The 20,673-nt window shown below is 50.2% G+C and overlaps 1 protein-coding gene and 1 gene segment (V, D, J or C); both read left to right on the forward strand.

Moving 5' to 3' along the window:
- LOC104259541 (T cell receptor alpha chain MC.7.G5-like) overlaps positions 1-20,673 on the forward strand; it is a gene marked incomplete at its 5' end in the record, with an annotated part of 298,870 nt that overhangs the window by 178,830 nt on the left and 99,367 nt on the right. The gene's annotated exons all lie outside the window — the stretch shown is intronic.
- LOC132319509 (Ig heavy chain V region 914-like) lies at positions 7,721-8,611 on the forward strand. The segment is given in 2 exon segments: positions 7,721-7,778; positions 8,206-8,611. Coding segments are annotated over 2 exon segments (393 nt in total).

Here is a 20,673-nt window from a genome sequence, read left to right on the forward strand (position 1 = left end):
GCAATTAAGAAGTAATTGGAAGTTTAATGGGCCTCCCTTTTAGGGTGAGATAGTCGAGCTACTTAAACTGTGATCTTGTTGTACTAGGTTGATGGACTTTATTGTCTGTTGAATACCCGTGATAAAATGGTCATTTGTGCTGCTGTTGAGAGGCAGATATACCTGAGAAACAGAAATCAGTAAAGTAAAATGAACTTTCTTTTCACTTAGTAGAAAGAAATCAGAACAATCTTTTGTTAACAGGGAAGAAATTTCCTGTTTGCAGTTTTAGTTTAAAGAAAATATCTGAAGAGAAAAGGAAGAAAAACAGTCCAGGCATCATCTCCCATAAAATATGCATCTATAGATGACTGGGTTTTTTTTTTTCCATTTTGTACTATGAAAGGCACAACTTTTTCTTTATAGTCAGGTCCTGGGACTCACCAGGATGCTTTTAGGCAAGAAATTCTTACATTCAAACTTCAGAGTGGATTTTTGTAGAAGACTCTCAGGCAGTGCAACTGTAGGAGGAAGAAATCAGATATTTGGACAGGGGACACGGTTAGTAGTGACACCAAGTAAGTGTCGTTTAGTTAGCAACACTCAGCTTTTTTACCTGTTTCTCTTCATACTCCTCAAGATGTGGGGACCTATCTGGCTTTGAAGATAAAGAAAAAGCTGGGGGGAGAGAATTGAAAGCTGAGTGTAAATCATAAGACAAATACTCAGTGGTATTAAGCAGTTTATTCTAACGAGTGTATGTTTTCACATAAGAAATAAAAATTCCTAAGGTATTCTTCTGGAAGCTGGTCAAAGGCCAGGGAGCCTAGATTCAGTAGGGTAAGGTGATCAACTTTACTGAAGGACATGAAAATACAGGTTGAAGGGCCAGTTTCACTTGCTCTGAATTAAAGCAAGAAATATCTGAACTTTTCCAAAGCTATCTTGGAAATGTACCCAGCTCAAGTTATTTGTCCATAATGCCAATCTGTAGATTGTCATTCTTCTTCTGTTGTGACAATCTCAAACATTGCAGGAATCTTACACTTGGTTTTTCTGCCTGTGTTGTACAGGGGTCAGGCTAAATAATCTTAGTAAGTCCTCATTCTTGATTTGTGATCAGAATGGTATTTCTGTCAGATTTTGCCTTAGATTCATAGGTGAGAAACTGTGCTTCTGCTGAATTCTGTGACAAGCATTTCTCTTTTCCAAAGGGCAGAAAATACTGGAAATACTGGGCGGTGGAGAGGGCGAGGATGCTGGTAATGAAAAGCGGTATGTAGAAAATGATAGGAGGAAACCCAAGGTTTTCTTAGTAATTGGGCACGACAATGTGTAGGTTAATTCAGCTACAGACCAGACTTGCTCCAGATCTTATTCAAAAACGCCATGAGTGATTTATGCCCTGATGAGGGGCGGAAAGGAGGACTAGGTGAGGTTGCATTCATGACATCTTCATTGTTGCATTTCTAAAAAGTTTACAGAAACAAGCCGTCCACTTAAATATCTGTGGGACCACACAGTATATGCAATGAATGGCTGAAATGTGCATATCCATCACAGAAATGCATTAGGAGTACGGTTAATTATTTGACTGCCAGGGCAAGTTCTCTTTCTCTCTCTCCCTTATATTTTAGTCTGCATATACGATCTGAACTCTTAGTGAGGAACAAAGAATGAAGGCTTGTAGTTAGGGTGCAAGCATTTTCCTGTCCAGGTAGCTTGCAGAATGAAAACGTTTTGATGAGATTTCAAATATATGCCTAGATTTTCTTCGCCCGATTGAGTAAGTCTAGGATGGGATCTTCTTGGTTCATTCCCGTCCAGAAATCATGACAGATCAGGCGTTTCCCTGTTCTGTGTACAACTGCAGAGCAGGAAAGTTTTTTGCAAAGGAATTAAATGATGTGTGAATTCAGGAACCACTTATAACAAGTTGCAATTTGGCAAAGGAACAAGGCTCAGCGTTAAACCAAGTAAGTGCATGATCTGAACAAAAGTATCTTGAGAAGTATTGGAGGACCTGATGCTTGGAATTGGTACTATATAATGATCCTGGGAAGGGAATCTCCTTCCATATCCACTCCTTCTAGGGCTGAAATGATAGTGTGGCAGGAACATTTAGTGTAAAGACAGCAGCAAGAAAAAGTCTGGGGTTCTTTGTAAGGTCTGATAGTAATAGCGTATGGAGAACAGCTATTATGAGAGGAGTCCTTCTTACAGTAATTTCAGTGGAAAGTTTCTACTGACACAAAGGAAGCAATGACTAGATTCCCAGCAAAATGAAAACAGCATAAATCAGCATGGAGTGCCAGAGAGCTGTGACAAACCGTTCCCCAAACTACAGAATTGTGTCATTTCTCAGGCCGATTGAACTTCATGGTATTCCTTGGTAGGAAGAGCCATTGTGCAGACAGTATAAAAGAATGGCTTTTCTTTGTGCTTTTCACATTTATCTCTTTTGAAGAGTACCTCAAGGGCTACCCATGTGTGGAATTACATGAGCAAGAAACAGAGAGAGGAGAAGAAGATGGCTCTTCAGAGAATTGGGAATTCTCTGCCCTATAAAAAAAGAAGTGATTTAATATGCATTAACAGAGTTCTGCTCCTGTGAAATACTGGACCAGGTGTCCTAGCCAGATATTCTGACTGCTCAGTTACCTCTTCCCCTGCAAAACCGTTCAGGACTGGGGAGTGAAGTGCTTCTGGTAATGTTTCTCCCTCTTTACCAACAAGGCACAGCTTTGAAAATAAATGTTAACTGTATGATTTCTGTCGAGAGGGTCCTAGTTTATTCCTGGCTATGCCAAAGCATCCTATGTTCAGAGCACTTCATCGTTCTTGACCTGTAAAAAGTATTGACATGAAACCTGCTGAGAGATAGAGAGGAGACAACCCAGCCTTCGTTTTTTTGGGGATATCTAACAGGATTTTGCACGTATAGTTTTATTTCGATGACTGGAGTCTCCTGCAATGGAACCTGAAATGTGCAGAAGAGCATGGGGTTTTTTGTACGGGAGCTTTTGACAGCGTGTATTCAGGAAATGCAGCCAGACTCATCTTCGGAAGGGGAACCAGGCTGCTGATAAAGCCCAGTAGGTGTCTCTTCACCAATATGGTTAGGAAAGACAGAGTACTTTAGGTCTTTTGTCAGATCTTCCTTAAAATAGGGAGGGAAGAGCCTCTTCAAAATACAGAGGGAAGAGCTTCTTTAAAATACAAAGGGAAGAGGGCATGGGGAAGAAGAGCACCTTCTAAACAATTCGCTTTTAACTTCTCTGTCTCTGTCGTGCTGATGTGAGTGGAACAGGTCAGGAATTGCTATTGTTCTGCTAAAACCAGTGAATGACCTTTGTGTTGTGCAAGCACCATGTTAGTCAGGATGAACCCTCCAGGGGAATATATTTGAGATTAGTGTTCATGAATAACCTTTCTTTGCGCAAAAGATTAGGTGAAACTGGCTTCTGGGGCTTAGGTTTGGATCCCTTACTGGGTTCATTGCCAACTGAATAAATTAGAAAAATTGGGACCTTAAATTGGTTTTCTCTGGGGGTTTCCTTCTGTTTATTTTTTCTTGGCCTCTTTCTCTTATGGGTCTGGTGCCTTGCTTAGCTTCTGAGATTTACTAGCTAGCTGATGTGTCTAAACTCCTTCTTTAGACTGTGAGAAGTTTTAGAAACAGCTGTGTTAGTTGTTTAAAAAAATGGTGGAGATTTCATCCCACTTTGATATATCTAACAGTGTGTTCTGGCTTTTAAAGGCTGAGGCTTCTCTCCTTTACAATTTTTGTATAGAGGCTTATTACTGTGGGACAGCGGGAAGGAGAACATAGGCACTATTTCAAGATACTCTTGTGCCTGGAAGTGTTTTCAGGTGGAGGACTTCTGCTATTTAGAGAAACCGTGCTCCAGGCTGCTGATAATCCTGCAGCTAGCAGGAATAGAGGTGCGGTTTAGGACAGGTAGACAGATTGACCAACTTGTGCTCAGGACCTGTGTATGGCTGTGGAAGGCCGTGGGGGATACGTAAAGTGGATTCCATTCGGTTCCTTACCTTAGGACTTTCAGGTAACTTGGGCAAGGCTCAGATCGCACTTGGTGCAAATGTTTCCTGATAGTCATGTCAAATAGCTCTAGGTAGGTAGATTGTTTCCCTGAGCATAACCAGAGGGAGAAAAGCTGCAGATCATTCTGATGATCTTCCAGGGGATGGGATTGAGGCCAGAGCGGACTGGGGGTGCGGGGCACAGGGAGGGTCCTGCAAGCGGATGCTGCAGGCCTGACAGCCCATCCCTGGGGCTGGCGCTGAGGCTGGGGAATACAGAATTCTCAGCATTTCTTTCTATCAGCAGCTAAACAGAGGTTGGTGTCACACAATGGGAGGTGCAGGAAACAGATCTTTGGTGTGCTTGCAGTAAAAGGCTGTGAAGGGAAGTGTGGTTCAAGGGCTGAGATAATTTATGATGCCGGAGGATCTGCTCTGGGAACTTCAGAGGCTGTATGGTGAAGTGCCTGTTATTGCATGTTGCCTGGGCTCCTATCCAGCATGGCCCAGTTTTTCGTCCATGGCCTGGGTGTAGAGCTATGGGATCATGGAGATGCAAGTGCGGTAGCTTACAGGAGTACTGTAGTGGATGGAGGCAGGCTGTTTGGGAAAGAGAGAGGGCAGCTCAGCATGGGTGACATTGTGGTGGGTGGCTGCTACAGATCACCTGATCAGGAAGAAGAAGTAGACAAGGTGTGGTGGGTTGACCTTGGCTGTCCACCAGGTGCCCACCAATCCACTCTATCAGTCCCCCTCCTCAACTGGAGAGGGGGAGAAAATACAACGAAAGGCTTGTGGGTTGAGATAAGGACAGGGAGATGACCCCGCATTTACAATCACAGGCCAAACAGATTTGACTTGGGGAAATTAATTTAATTTATTGCCAGTCACATCTGAGTAGGGTAATGAGAAATAAGAACAAATCCACAAATACCTTCCCATCAGCCCTCCCTTCTTCCCTGGCTCAACGTCACTCCCAACTTTTCTACCTCCTCTCCCCGAGTGGCAAAAGGGGGACAGGGAATGGGGGTTGCGGTGAGTTCATTGCACGTTGCCTCTGCTGCTCCTTCCTCCTCACTGTCTTCCCCTGCTCCAGCGTGGGGTCCTTCCAATGGGATAGAGTTCTTCATGAACTCCTCCAGCATGTGTCCTTTCCATGGGCTGCAGTCCTTCAGGAATAGGCTGCTGCAGTGTGGGTCCCCTGCGGGGCACAGTTCCTTCTAGAAAACCTCCTCCAGCATGGGCTGCTCTCCACAGGACCACCACTCCTGCCAGGAGCCTGCTCCACCGTGAGTCACAGCTTCCTTCAGGGCACATCCACCAGCTCCTCTCTGGGGTCCTCCACGGGCTGCAGGGTGTATATCTGCTCCACTGTGGACCTCCATGGGCTGCCTGGGGACAACCTGTGTCACCATGATCTTCACCACAGGCTGCAGGAAAATCTCTGCTCCAGCGACTGGAGCACCTCCTCCCACTCCTTCCTCACTGAAAGTCAGCATGGCTTTGTGAGTTGGAAATCATGCTTAAACAAATATAAAGCCTTCCACAGTAAGACAATGGGTCTTGGTGGATGACGAGAGAGTGGATGTTGCGCATTCTGACTTCAGTTACCCTTTCAGCACTGGCTTTCATGGAAATGTCAGAGGCAAAGCTACTTATTATGAACTAGATAAGTGCTCAGTGACATGGACTGTGCAAGGGTACGTGTTCCTTGTTCCAGGCTTTCCCCCTGGGCTCAGACACCTGGGATTCCTGAAGGATTGTTTTCCTTGTAAAGACTGAGGCAAACAAGGCCTTCAGTACCTCAGCCCTTTTCCATGTCCTGTGTCACCAGGTCCCCCACCCCATTCAGCAGTGGGCCTGCATTTTCCCTGCCTGTGTTCATCCATGCAGGCCTCCTGGCATTTTGACCTGACTCCTTGCTCATTGGGATGGACTGCTCTTGAGCTCAGCACTGGTGAGACTGTGGAGTACTGCGTCCACTCCTGGGCTTCCCAGCCCAGGAAAGACATGGACATACCAGGGAAAATGCAATGAAGGGCCATGAAGATGAGGAAGGGAGCATCTGACATACAATGAGAGCCTGAGAGAACTGGCCATGTTTGTTGTAGAGAAGAAAATTAACACCATCCCAAGGAGACCCAGTACACCTACTCTAGTACCCTGCTTTCAGCAGGGGGGTTAAACCAGTCCTTCTCCAGGGGTTCTTTACAGCCTCAACTCTGCTACCATCCTAGGAGCAAAGCTGGCTCCTCTTCTGCTCCCTTTTCTTATGCCCTTTCTGGAGAGCCTGAAAGGACAGCATCAGGCCTGATGGCCAGCCAGAGCTTTTAAGAGGCAGCTTTGGGGTCTGGAAATGCTTTGGGAGTACTCTTTTGTCCTTGGGTTTCTGACTGGGGGATGGACCTCTACTCTTTCCTCTTGACCTCATGTGTTGTCAGCATGCCGCTATGTACTCCCTCCAGTCCTCCGGCTGTGGCCTTTGGGTGGCTGAGACGGAGAAATGGAGAGCCTGTTTCCAGTGGTGCTCAGTGACAGGTCAAGAGGCAATGTGCAGCTTAAGGTGACACTTTCTCACTGTGAGAGTGACCGAGCACTGGCACAGGTTGCCCAGAGAGGTTGTTGTTCCAGTACCACTGGAAAGCTTGGCCCTGCCTTTCCTGCACCCTCCCTTCATACATTTCTATATATTGATGAGATCTGTCTGGAGCCTTCTCTTCTCCAGGGTAAACATTCCCTGCTCTCTCACCCTTTCCTCATGCAAGATGTGCTCCAGTCCCATTAACACCTTCTTGGCCTTCACTGGCCTCTCTCCTTAATGTCCAAGTCTCTCTTGTCCTGGGGAGCCAAGAAGTGGAGCCAGTGCTGCAGCTGTGACCTCTCCAGTGCTGAGCAGAGTGGAAGGATCACCTCCCTGACCTGCTGGAAACACTCCTCCTGGTGCAGCCCAAGATAGCATTAGGCCTCTTTGCTGCAAGGGCACGTTGCTTGTGAAGTTGTTGTCCAGCACCTTTCTTAAAATGGGCTTTCCAGCTGGGTTGCCAGAGCCTGCCCTGGTGCCTGGGGTTGTTCCTCCCGAGGTGCAGGACTTTGCTCTTCCCCTTGCTGAACTGCATGGCGTTCCTGCCAGCCCATTTCTCCAGGCTGCCGAGGTCCCAAGGCATGGCAGCGCAGCCCTCTGTGTGTCTTGGTCCCCGCGGACAGGGATGGGAGTGAGGCCAGGGCAGGCTGGGGGTGCGGGGCACGGGGAGGGTCCTGCGAGGGGACGCTGCGGGCCGACAGCCCGTCCCTGCCGCTGGGGCCGGGGCTGTGGCTGGGGCCGGCCCCAGCTGCGGCTGGCCCAGGCACCGACGCCCTTGCGCAGGGCTGGGCAGGGCGACAAGCCGGGACAGCGCCGGAGCCTCGCTGGGAGCCGAGGGACAGGAGCCTTCGTCCGCCGGGGCGCCGCGCTCCTCCTCCTGCCACCGCCCCTGCCCCGCGTCCCTCTCCGCACCCGCCCTTCTCCTCCCCCGAAGGGGCCGCGGCCCCGGGGGGCCGGGCCGGGCCGGGCCGGGTGCGGTGGGGGCGGGCAGAGGCGTCGGCGCTGCCCCGGCGAGGGGCCGAGGCGGCGGGGCGGGCAGGAGCGGGCCCGAGCGCGGCTGCGCTCGGCTCCTGTGCGGCCCTTCGGCCCCGGCCGGCCCCGGCGCGGCAGGGCATGATGGCGCCCGGGCTGGGGCCGTGGCTCCTGGCCTTGTCCTTGGCCGCGGGGCCGGCAGGTGAGAGCCGGGCGGGGAGGGCAGCGAGCTCGGGCCTGCGGCTGCCCTCGGGCGGCCCTGCCCGTCGCGGGGCCCCGGGGCTGCGGCTGCTGCCGCGCCGGGCGCGCTGTCGCCTGGCGCTCGCCTTCCTTAGCGGGGAAGCGGGGAGCGGGTGGCGTGGGGAGGGGAGAGGGAGGGAGCGGGACTGGGACTGGGAGAGGGAGAGGGGAGGGCGTATTTTGGGTAGCAGCCGGCCGGAGTGCCGGCAGCAGGGACGTCTTAGGCCTAGGGAGGGCAGGCGGGGCATTGCCCCGGGCGCGGGGCTTTGCCGGGAGAGAGGGGGGTGGCGGCTGTCGCTGTGGCGGGGCGGGGGGCGCCGGGGCGGCGGGGGGAACGTCCTCGGGCCGTGGGCGCGCCCTGCCCGGCTGCCTGCGCTCTCCGTCCGCAGGGGTGTGGGCGCAGGTGAGGCTGGAGGAGACCGGCGGAGGGCTGCGAGCGCCCGGGGACTCCGTGCTCCTCTCCTGCCGCGGATCCAGCTTCGCCTTCGGGAGCTCTGCAGTTCGGTGGTACCGTCAGGCATCCAGTGGGAGACCTGAGTGGGTGTCTTTCGTCAGCTACTGGGGTACAAAGAAGTACGGGGCAGCAGTGCAGGGTCGAGCCACAGCATCCCGGGACAATTCCCGGTCCAAGGCATCTCTGTCCCTGCGTGCCCTGCAGCCCCGGGACTCTGCCTGCTACTTCTGCACCGTTGGCACGGGGACAGGAAATTCCGCTGAGCTTTAACAGAAACCTGCTGGGGCCCAGAACAGGGTGTGAGAGCTGTAGGGCAGCTGAGTGCTGAGGCATCCGTGGACTATTCCCAGGGAGAGAATTGCCATCACTGCACACCGCATATGGTCCTGGCCTTTCAGCCAGAGCTGCTTTCTCTGCACTGCCCCTTTCCTTCTCCTAAGTCCCAAAAGCAGAGTTTTATTTTGAGAAGTGTGTTCAGCCTATTCCTTGTCCCTCAACCAGCCTGGCCACTCTGCCTGCCTGCAGCCCCTCGCTGCTTTCCCTTGGTCCGCTTCTTCCCTGGGGCACCAAAAAACTTGGCCTTCATCAACAACAATGTCTGGTCAGCCATTTCCTTGTGCTAGTGAGAGCAAAGCACTGGGGGAACAGCCCTGCTTTTGTTTCAGGTGCATTGCAGGGTGATGAGATCCAAGCAACAAGGTCTGCAGTGTGTGGCGAGCAGGGAGTACTGGGACCTTGCAATGCACTTACAGCTCCAACACATATATATATACGTGGCCTGGTACTGGCAGTGTCCCTGTGGAGCCCTGCAGTACTTGCTGCAGAGCAAGGGCCGGGGCGGCTCCTACAGCCACACAGCCCCTTTTGCCCGCAAGAGGTTTTCCTGCCAAGCTGACAAGGGCTCTGGGACCCTGATCATCACCGGGCTGGAGCTGGGGGACAGTGTGTTCTACTCTTGCACCCTGCAGGGACCACAGTGAGAGACACCCGGGTGTGCCTGAGCAACATCAGCTTCCTCCTCCCCTGCTCTCTCCTCCTGCATGTTCATGGGTGTCGCAGCCCATCTCAGTGGTGAGTCAGTGAGTGGGCTGTGCCTGGGGTCGGAGAGTGGGGGGTTTCATTGTGGCTGGGTGCTGTCAGTTGTCCGTAGAATAGAATGGAATAGAAATCGAATAGAATAGACTATTTCAGCGTGAGGGGAACTACAACGATCATCTAGTCCAACTGCCTGGCCACTTCAGGGCTGACCAAGTTAAAGCATGGTATTAAGGGCATTGTCCAAATGCCTCTTAAACACTGACAGGCTTGTGGCATTGACCACCTCTCCAGGAAGCCTGTTCCAGTGTCTGACTACCCTCTCAGTAAAGAAATGCTTCCTAATGCCCAGTCTAAACCTCCTCTGGCGCAGCTTTCAACCATTCCCATGCGTCCTATCACTGGATCCCAGGGAGAAGAGATCAGCACCTCCCTCTCCACTTCCCCTCCTCAGGAAGCTGTAGAGAGCAATGAGGTTGCCCCTCAGCCTCCTTTTCTCCAAACTAGACAAACCAAAAGTCCTTATACTCCTGCTCCTCATACAACATTCCTTCCAGCCCTTATGGGGGGAAAACTGATGTGAGAAACCTGAGCAGAGCAGACTTGTGGGCAGAGAGGAGCTGGGGAGAGGTGAGCAGGAGCGGCTCTGCCCATGTGTAACACCTTGTGCGCGGTGTCGTTGCCCATCCTTGCTGGTTGGACAGGGGCAGAGGAGGAGTTGGAGGTTTCCACAAGGGACCTTAGCATGCCCTTTCCTGCCTTTCATGCATTGCATAACTTGAGGTGATGATCCTTCCCCTCTACTCACAGCATCACTTAAAGACCGAGGCTGGAAGGGATCTCCAGAGGCCATCTGGCCCAACCCCTCTGCTCCAGCAGGGCCAGCTAGAGCCTGTTGCCCAGGGCCAAGTCCAGACAGCTTTTGAGTATCTCCTAGCATGGAGACTCCACAAGCTGCCTGGTCAACCTGCGCCAGTGCTCACTCACACTCACACTGACAAAGTGTCTTCTGACATTCAGCGGGATACCTTGAGCTATCGTGGCCTGTTCATCCTTGTCTCCTGGGGTTGCAGGTGCCCTTTCTCAGGTGCAGACAGAGGGCTCTGGCCCCACAGTAAGGAAGGTCTCAGAGTCTCTGATGCTTACCTGCCACATCTCTGGTGTACCATCACGGACAGCCGCAACACTTGGGACTGGATCTGTCAGATAGTGTTGCAGTATCGTTTCACGGGACTCCAGCACATTGCTTCATCCTTCCAGACCCGAGTCACCAGCTCTGCAGAGCCCTCCAGGAACCACCTCTCCCCAGAAGCGTTCTCGGCATCAGCTGCAGACACGGCCACCTATTTCTGCAGCCCCAGAGAGCCCCAGAAAAGGGCACAGTGCTTGAAACACAGGCAGGGCCAGGGCAGAACTGGGAGGAGGGGGTTTAAATCCATCCAAGTCTTTTGCGGTTGGCTGCAAGGCAAGGCTCTTCCTAGACTTCTCAGGACTAGTGTGGGCTGGCTTTTCCCAGAAACAGGCACAGAGGAGCTGCAGCAGCAGAGTCTCCTGCAGGGACACAAAAAACCATGAACATATTGTTAACCTTCTTTCTTCCTTCTCAGTCTCTCCCACAAGCAGAAAGCTACAGGGAAAGAGGTTTGCCTAGGAAGAAGTACAGTGAGCATTGAAGACCTAAGATTTGAACATGGAAAGCTAGAGCTGAATTGGGTTTTGAAACAGCAGGAGCTGAGCTGCAGAGCGTCTTTTCCCCTGGACATGATGAATAGTCTCTTTGTTGTGTTGTTCGTGTTGCCTCCATGCGCATATATGCTCATGTGTGTACACTGAGGGCCAGCATGGAATTTTTTAGGGAACCCCAACAAGGAAGATATGGAGGGTGCCCTGCAGCAAAACATCCCAGCCCTCCATGGGCTTGGGGCCGTAGGGAACCAGGCGTGTCCTACCGTGCCGAGGCAGCTCCAAGTGACATAGCGCACCTTAGGCCACCCTCACCCTCTATCTCCATGCTTGTTTTTGCAGCCTCAAGTCTCCAGGTTCAGTGGGTCCCTCTATTCTCTGCAACTCCCTTTCCCATGCCTGCCCTGGATCCTCTCCTCAAGAAGCCATGTTGGAGCACCCAGGAAATGAGAGGTCAGGGGAAGGGTTCAGACAGTCAGTGGAGGGGCAGTGTGGAGGGCCACTGTGGAGTGGGCAATGCTGCCCAAAATGGTGGTACCAGTCAAGAAAAAGCGGCAAACTGTGAATGCAAAAGCGCGGGGAGAGAGAGGGTGCCCCAGCCCACCCCCACCTCCCCGAGCCGCCAGAGTGAGCTCTTCACGAGTGACAGCTCTGACTCAGCATGGATGGGGACAAGAGCAGCAGTGGCCTAAGCCCCTCATGTACAAGAACAGCCCCCAGGCAGCGTGAGTGACCCTGAGCATAGAGAACAGGGCGGGCAAACAGGACGTAGTGCGTCAGAAGGGCACATCAGTTTGCACGGCAGTTCATGCAGGCAGGGTGTGCAGGGAAGGCGTGCGGGCAGGGCACAGTCCTCCCTTCCTGGCTCTCTTGACAAGTGGTCATTGCCCTCCCAGAAGAGGCCCAGCTATGGTCTCCACTTGGCCGAAAGCCATTGCCAGAAGGAATGTGGTGACCCAGATGGAGCTCCCATTCAAGCACGCAGCTGTCCAGGTCTCCGGCTGCCGGGAGTGCCTGAGTCTGTCGCTCGTGCCGGAGGCCAGGGCAGACAACACCTGTTTGCGGTGTGACCAGGTGAACGATCTGCTCAGCCTCGTGGCAGAGCTGAAAGAGGAAGTGGAGAGGCTAAGCAGTATTAGGGAATATGAGAGGGATATAGATTGGTGGAGCCACACCCTACCATCTCTGAGGCAAAGGCAGAAGATAGAGGCTCCACAAAAAGCAGAGGATCCCTTACCCTCTTGCCATCGGGCAGAAGGAGGGCACCTGAGAGATGAAGGGGAATGGACACAGGTCCCTGCTTGGGGCAGCAGGCGAATCCCCTCCCGGCCTCCCTCACCTTCCCAGCTACCCTTTTACAACAGATTTGGGGCTCTGGAATGTGAGGGCCAGGTTAACGAGGATATGGATGAAAGTCCATCCAGGGGGTTGCCTAGGGTGAGCCAGTCTGCCCCACACATCACAACTACCTCTACTAAGACAAAAAGGAGGGTAATTGTCATAGGCGATTCTCTCTGAGGGGAGCAGAGGGCCCAATATGCTGACCAGACCCAACCCACAGGGAAGTCTGCTGCCTCCCTGGGGCGTGGGTGAGAGAGGTCACTAGGAGACTCCCTGGCCTGGTATGGCCCACTGATTACTCCCCACTGTTGGTTTTGCAAGTTGGCAGCGATGAGGTTGCGCAAAGAAGCCCAAAAGTGATCAAGAGGGACTTCAGAGCGCTGGGGTGACTGGTTGAGGGATTCAGAGCACAGGTAGTGTTTTCCTCAATCCCTTCAATGGCAGAGAGGAACACTGAAAGGAACACGAAAATGCACCTCGTTAACACATGGCTTAGAGGCTGGTGCCATTGGAGGAATTTTTGTTTTTTTGACCACGGGGTGGTTTACACGGCACCGGGCCTGCTGGCAGCAGATGGAGTTCAACTATCCCCAAGGGGGGAAAGGATTCTTACTTATGAGCTGGCGAGCCTCATCGAGAGGGCTTTAAACTAGATTTGAAGGGGGAAGGGGATGAAACCAGGGTCCCTAGAGATGAGCCTGGGGGTGGCATGCCAATGTTGGGGGTGAAGTCAATAGCCCAGCTCAAGTGCTTCTACTCCAATGCATGCAACATGGGCAGCAAACAGGCGGAGCGGGAAGCTGTTGTGCAGCAGGACAGCTATGACGTAGTTGCCATCACAGAAACACGGTGGGACGACTCGCATGACTGGAGTACTGCAATGGAGGGCTATAAGCTCTTCAGGAGGGATAGGCAAGGAAGGAGAGGCGGTGGGGTGGCTCTATATGTTAGGGAGTGTTTTGATTGTATAGAGCTCAACGATTGTGACGACAAGGTCGAGTGCTTATGGGAAAGGATGAGGGGGAAGGCTAACAAGGCAGATATCCTGCTGGGTGTCTGTTATAGACCACCCAACCAGGACGAAGAGGCAGACAAAGCGTTCTACAAGCGACTGGCGGAAGTCTCACAGTCGCAGGCCCTTGTTCTTGTGGGGGACTTCAACTTATGAGACGTCTGCTGGAAGTATAACACAGCCGAGAGGAAACAGTCCTGGAGGTTTCTGGAGTGTGTGGAAGATAACTTCCTGACACAGCTGGTAAGCGAGCCTACCAGGGGAGGTGCCCTGCTTGACCTGCTGTTTACAAACAGAGAGGGTCTGGTGGGAGAAGTGATGGTCGGAGGCCGTCTTGGGCTTAGCGACCATGAAATGATAGAATTCTCAATTCTTGGTGAAGTAAGGAGGGGGGTCAGCAATACCACTACGATGGACTTCTGGAGGGCAGACTTCAGCCTGTTCAGGACATTGGTTGAGAGGGTCCCTTGGGAGATGGTCCTGAAGGGCAAAGGGAAAGGACCTATGAAGAAAGTTAACCTTACCCCAGCCAAAACCAGCACATTCTCCATCCCTTATTCCATACCATTTACATCACGCTCAGGTCTCACACTGTCCAAAACGTTCTCATTTCCTACCATCACCCTTCCCATCCTTTGATATAGTACACAGATATCATTCCCTTAGTCTATGGACCACCCCTGTGAAATATTTGTAAAATGTCCACAAAATGTCCATTGAGTTCATTTAGCCCATGACTTTGGGCTCCATCTGTTATGGTGGTCACTCAGGACCAGGAGAGGTGTTGTATTGCATGGAGTTATTGGGCACCACAGCCAGCTCAGGTCAGGTCACTGCTGCACCTGCACTGCTTCTTGTAAGGCTTGTCCTCCATTGGTTCAGGTGGTTCCTGCTATAGTTAATTCCTGTAACATATAACTCAAATTATGGATTAGTTTCACCCAGAATTAAATCACCTTGCGGTACACACTGGACTTCCCCATTCTTATGCATTACCCAGCAAGTGCACCCAGGTCCTTGAGCAAAAACAACCCCGCGAATAAGTTTACCTTTTCCTGAGGAAGGAATAACCCAGACTGTTTTTCCCAGCAAGTTCCTTATATGTAGTATGGGAATCTTATCTCCTTCCACAGTTCGCAGGGGTTTTGATTGGGCAGGGCCAGGTCGACTGGCAGAGCCTCTAGTGTTAACTAGCCAAGTGGCTTCTGCTAAATGTGTATCCCAATGCTTAAATGTCCCAGCACCCCTTGCTTTCAGTGTAGTTTTTAACAGTGCGTTGTATCGTTCAATTTTCCTGGAGGCTGGTGCATGGTAGGGGATGTGATACACCCAGTCCATGCCATGCTCCTTGGCCCAGGTGTTAATGAGGTTCTTTCGGAAATGAGTCCCGTTGTCTGATTCAATTCTTTCAGGGGTGCCGTGCCGCCATAAAATTTGCTTTTCAAGGCCCAAGATAGTGTTCCGGGCAGTGGCATGGGTCACGGGGTATGTTTCCAACCATCCGGTAGTTGCTTCCACCATTGTAAGCACATGCTGCTTCCCGTGGCGGGTTCGTGCTAGTGTGATATAATCAACCTGCCAGGCTTCCCCGTATTGATATTTCAGCCATCGTCCTCTATACCAAAAAGGCTTCAGCCGCTTAGCTTGTTTGATTATGGCACATGTTTCACATTCATGGATAACCTGTGCAATGGCATCATTGGTCAAATACACCCCTCGATCACGAGCCCATTTGTATGTTGCATCCCTTCCTAAATGTCCTGATGTGTCATGGGCCCATCGAGCTATAAATAGCTCACCCTTATGTTCCCAGTCCAGATCCACCTGAGCCACTTCAATTCTAGCAGCCTGGTCCACCCGTTCATCGTTTCGATGTTCTTCAGTGGCACGACTCTTGGGTACGTGAGCATCTATGTGACGTACTTTTACAACCAGGTTCTCTACCCGAGGAGCAATATCTTGCCATAATTCAGCAGCCCCGATGGGTTTACCTCTGCGCTGCCAGTTGCTCTGCTTCCATTGCTGTAGCCACCCCCACAGGGCATTTGCCACCATCCATGAGTCAGTATAGAGATAAAGGACTGGCCATTTCCCTCGTTCAGCAATATCTAAAGCCAGCTGAATGGCTTTCACCTCTGCAAACTGACTCGGGTCACCTTGTCCTTCAGCAGTTTCTGCAACTTGTCGTGTAGGACTCCACATAGCAGCTTTCCACCTTTGATGTATTCTCACAATACAACAGGATCCATCTGTAAACAGGTCATATTGCTTCTCAGTCTCTGATAATTTATTATACAGAGGGACCTTTTCAGCACGAGTCACCTCCTCTGGTGATACTCCGAAGTTTCGGCCCTCCGGCCAGTCTATGATCACTTCCAGGATTCCTGGGCGGTCAGGGTTTCCCATGCGAGCTCGTCGCATTATCACTGTGACCCACTTACTCCATGTAGCATCAGTTGCGTGATGTGTAGAGGGGACCTTCCCTTTGAACATCCAGCCCAGCACAGGCAATCGAGGGGCCAAAAGGAGCTGTGCTTCAGTACCAACTACTTCCGAAGCAGCTTGAATTCCTTCATATGCTGCTAATATTTCTTTTTCAGTTGGAGTGTAACGGGCTTCAGATCCCCTATATCCCTGGCTCCAAAACCCTAGAGGTCGACCTCGAGTGTCTCCAGGTGCTTTCTGCCAGAGGCTCCAGGTGGGGCCATTATCCCCAGCTGAGTTGTAAAGCACATTTTTCACATCTTGTCCTGTCCGGACTGGCCCAAGCGCTACTGCATGAGCTATCTTCCATTTAATTTGTTCAAAGGCTTGCTGCTGTTCAGGGCCCCATTCAAAGTCATTCTTCTTCCAGGTCACTCGATAGAGAGGGCTTACGTTCAGACTATAACTTGGAATATGCATTCTCCAGAAACCCACAACACCTAAGAAAGCTTGTGTTTCCTTCTTGTTAGTTGGTGGAGACATGGCTGTTATTTTATTGATCACATCCATTGGGATATGACGACGCCCATCTTGCCATTTTATTCTTAAAAACTGAATTTCCTGTGCAGGCCCTTTGACCTTACTTTGTTTTATAGCAAAACCAGCTTTCAGGAGAATCTGGATTATACTTCTCCCCTTCTCAAACACTTCCTCCGCTGTGTTGCCCCACACAATGATGTCATCAATATACTGCAGATGTTTGGGAGCTTCACCTTGTTCCAGCGCACTCTGTATCAATCCATGACAAATGGTAGGACTATGTTTCCACCCCTGGGGCAGTCGATTCCAGGTGTACTGGGTGCCCCTCCATGTGAAAGCAAATTGTGGCCTGCACTCTGCTGCCAGAGGGATCGAGAAAAAAGCATTGGCGATATCTATTTTTGCATACCATTTGGCAGCCTTTGACTCCAGTTCATATTGAAGTTCTAGCATGTCTTGTATGGCAGCACTCAGCGGCTGTGTGACTTCGTTCAGGCCTCGATAGTCCACTGTTAACCGCCACTCTCCGTTAGGTATTTGCACGGGACATATGGGACTATTAAAGGGTGAATGAGTCTTACTGATCACTCCTTGACTTTCCAGTTGACGGATCAACTTATGGATAGGAACCAGGGACTCTCAACTGGTGCGATATTGTCACCGGTGCACTGTCATGGTAGCAATTGACACCTGCTGTTCTTTAACTTGCAGCAACCCCACCACAGAAGGATCCTCTGAGAGACCAGGCAAGCTAGACAGCTGTTTAATTTCCTCCGTCCTCAAAGCAGCTATACCAAAAGCCCACCAGTACCCTTTTGGGTCTTTGAAGTTCCCTCTCCTGAGATAGTCTATGCCAAGGATGCATGGAGCCTCTGGACCAGTCACAATAGGGTGCTTTTGCCACTCATTCCCAGTTAGGCTTACTTCAGCCTCCAACACAGACAGTTCTTGGGATCCCCCTGTCACTCCAGAAATACAGATGGATTCTGCCCCCTTGTAATCTGATGGAATTAGAGTACACTGTGCACCGGTGTCCACTAGAGGTTTATACTCCCGTGGGGCTGATGTGCCAGGCCATTGAATCCACACAGTCCAGTAAACTCGACTGCCCCTTTCCTCCGCCTGACCGAAGGCAGGGCCCCTCTATTCCTGGTCTGAGTCTTCATTACTTGGTTTTTGTAAGTGCATAACAGAAGTCCCTTCATCAGGGTCAAAAGTACCGTCAGCCCTTCTACTCTGCCCAACAGACACTGGGGCAGTAATTTTCCTGGATGGATGCTTTTTGGCTGTTGTTTTCCCTTGCAGTTCCTGCACCCGAGCTTCTAGTCTCCAGGTAGGTTCACCATCCCACTTCCTCATGTCCTCCCCCTGGTCACACAGGAAGAACCACAGGGGTGCACGTGGTGTGCGCCACCTGTACCCTTTCGCTTGAACAGGAAAAAGCTGACTCTTAATAGCTGAGGCTTTGGTTGGAGTGCATGAGGAAAACCTACCCTTCTCAGCTTGCTCAAACATGTTTTGGGTCAGTCTGTGTCTGTCCACAGCCGAGACACAAGCACACATGGAGGGAGCAAGGTTATCTTCGTATTCTCGGAGTTGTCTGGCCAGTTCATCTGTAGTTGGTGCCTCAGTGTCTGTCCAGCTCATTATCGCCAGGGTGTGGGTGTATGATGTCGCTGCATTTCGTACAAACTTTCGCCACATGGACTGTGTGCATCGGATTTCATCCGGGTCTTTGCATGCCTGGTCATTATAGATCACCTCCAACACAGCTAATTCCCTCAGATACTGGATGCCCCCCTCAATGTCGGTCCATTTCCTTCAAGAATTTGTGAGTTCTTCCTTGAAGGGATACCTGTCCTTCACACTTGATAGGAGTCGCTGCCAAAGGCTGAGGACTCCTGCCTTTTTTCCAATCCCTTTGTCAATGGCCTTATCCTTAGCAAGGGATCCCAGCTGCCGGGCTTCCTTTTCTTTTCTTTCTTACAAATCGGTAATATAAAAACTCATCTACACAATGTATGTAGGTGAACAGGTACTTCTTTATTGCAACGCTGGATGCACAGGGGATCGCTCCACCTAGTGTGCGTGCTTAGTTTCTCCGCTACAAAAGTGATATACAATCAAAATATACATATTCATCATATTTCCAAGAAACAATTAACATATTCATACAGTTTCCGAGAACTCATTAATATATGTAAATGCTCATGACGCATGCACCTTCAGGTACACAGGTGGTCATCTAAGGTCCTCTGGTGGTCGTCCATAGTCTTCCTCATGTTGTCCTTTAGTTGAACCCCATCTTTGCACATGCTCAGGTTGGTTGCAAAATCCCATTCTTGGAATCTTCTTAAGTTTTCCCCGGTTTACTGACCAGGCCTACAACTTATCATTGTCTTGACAACCAAATTCTACCTATTCACAATGCTACATTGTTCGCAGTTAGTTTATGATTAAATCACAGATAGATCATACCTAGTTACCCTTATACCGAATATATATATAATTTAATCTTTATCAATCGCTCTCTAGATTATACTTTTCTATCAATATCCATACTTAAAATAATCAATGGTTATTTCTATTAATATCTATTGATTGGCATTCTTGATATTCGAATCAAGATGGGAAAGGTAAGGAATTTTTCAAGCAGCATCATTGGTGCATATCAGGTCACATTGTCACAGGACTCATGAAACTCTTCTATTCAATTCTTCATCGTTCCATCTCGTTACTGTTAGTTCCTTGGTATGGAATGGCAACTCCCTGGTGAGGTTCCTATGGTTATTGTTTCTAACTTAACAATCCTAACTTATTTATTTATTAATCAAATTTAACCTTTCTATATGATCGTATATTGATTATTTTAGAAAATCAGAATATTTACAACACTTACCCTCTAATTCCTGACTACTGGCCCCAGTATCCCAGCATCGAAGCAACCAGGTGAGAATTAGCTCACCTGGTTGACAGCTAAAATCTTTTCGCATATCTCGCAGCTCACTTAGGGATAGGGAGCGGGTGGTTTCTGTCTCATTGATTATCTCGGTCTCTTCTTCCTCCTGTTCTTGTGGCTGCTCTGCTGCAGGACAGGCTGCCTCTTCTGATTCTTTCTCCCTCTTAGGAGAAGCTTCTTCATCCCTTACTAAACGAGCTGACTTCTGCTTCCACTGTTTCTTTTTAGTTATAGGGACGACTGATACAGTGCCCGATTTATTTCCCCTCTCTTCTCCCTGAGGGTGCTGCACAGTATCGAGCAGTGTTTGGTAGATACTGGCCAGGGCCCAGCAAAGCGCGGTAAGTTGTGCCTCTCTGGAGTAGCCATGGCATTTTTTTTTTCAAACATTCTACCACTTCATCAGGATCCTGTAGTTGTTCAGGGGTGAAGTTCCAGACCATTGGAGGTGAGATATTCTCTAGATACCTGCCCATGTTCTCCCATATGCCGTGCCACCCATGACCATACTCTCGCGGAACCTGGGTCATATTCCTAAATTGCTTGTTGACCTTAGAGAAAACTGAAGTAATATGCCTAAGGAATATCAATAGAAGTATTTTAACTGCCCAAGGATGTTCAGGGTACTGAGAAGTCATTGTCCCGAGGGAGACAACATCACAGAAGAAGGAAGCAAGGGTGCTGTTCTGTATTTCCTCCACAAAAAAACTCTCAGAAGAAGGAGCATAATTGTTAAGTAACTCCATGAGATGGTACCCGAAGTACAGTAATGACTTCAGCGCAGAGACCAAACACCAGATTACCCAGCTGAAGGCCAGTGTTTTAAAAACAAATCTTCGAGGCAAAACATCACTAATTACTGCAGAGCACAGCAAACTGAAAAACCGCACGCCAATCTTTAACAGATACAGCAAAAAAAATATCATGGTGCAGATTAAATAAAGTAATGTTGACCTATAACTTTTAACAGATAGAAGTTCTGATGAATCTGTTATTATCTCAAACCCTTCGAGCCTCACGTTGGGCGCCAAAAAGGACTGTCGTGGTTTAAGCCCAGCTGGCAACTAAGCACCACACAGCCGCTCACTCACTCTCCCCAGGTGGGGTGGGGGAGAGAACCAGAAGAGTGAGAAATCAGAAAGTGAGAATCAGAAAGTGAGAAAACTCGTGGGCTGAGATAAAGACAGTTTAATAGGTAGAGCAAAAAAAAACACGCGGAGAAGCAAAGCAAAAGAACGAATTCATTCACCACTTCCCGTCGGCAGGCAGGTGTTCAGCTATCTGCAGGGAAGCAGGGCTCTATCACGCGTAGCGGTTGCTCGGGAAGACAAATGCCATTACTCCGAATGTCCCCACCTTCCTTCTTCCTCCCCCAGCTTTATATACTGAGCATGATGTCATATGGTATG

Source organism: Gavia stellata, chromosome 28 (genome assembly GCF_030936135.1).
Source record: "Gavia stellata isolate bGavSte3 chromosome 28, bGavSte3.hap2, whole genome shotgun sequence".
Classification (NCBI taxonomy): Eukaryota; Metazoa; Chordata; class Aves; order Gaviiformes; family Gaviidae; genus Gavia; species Gavia stellata.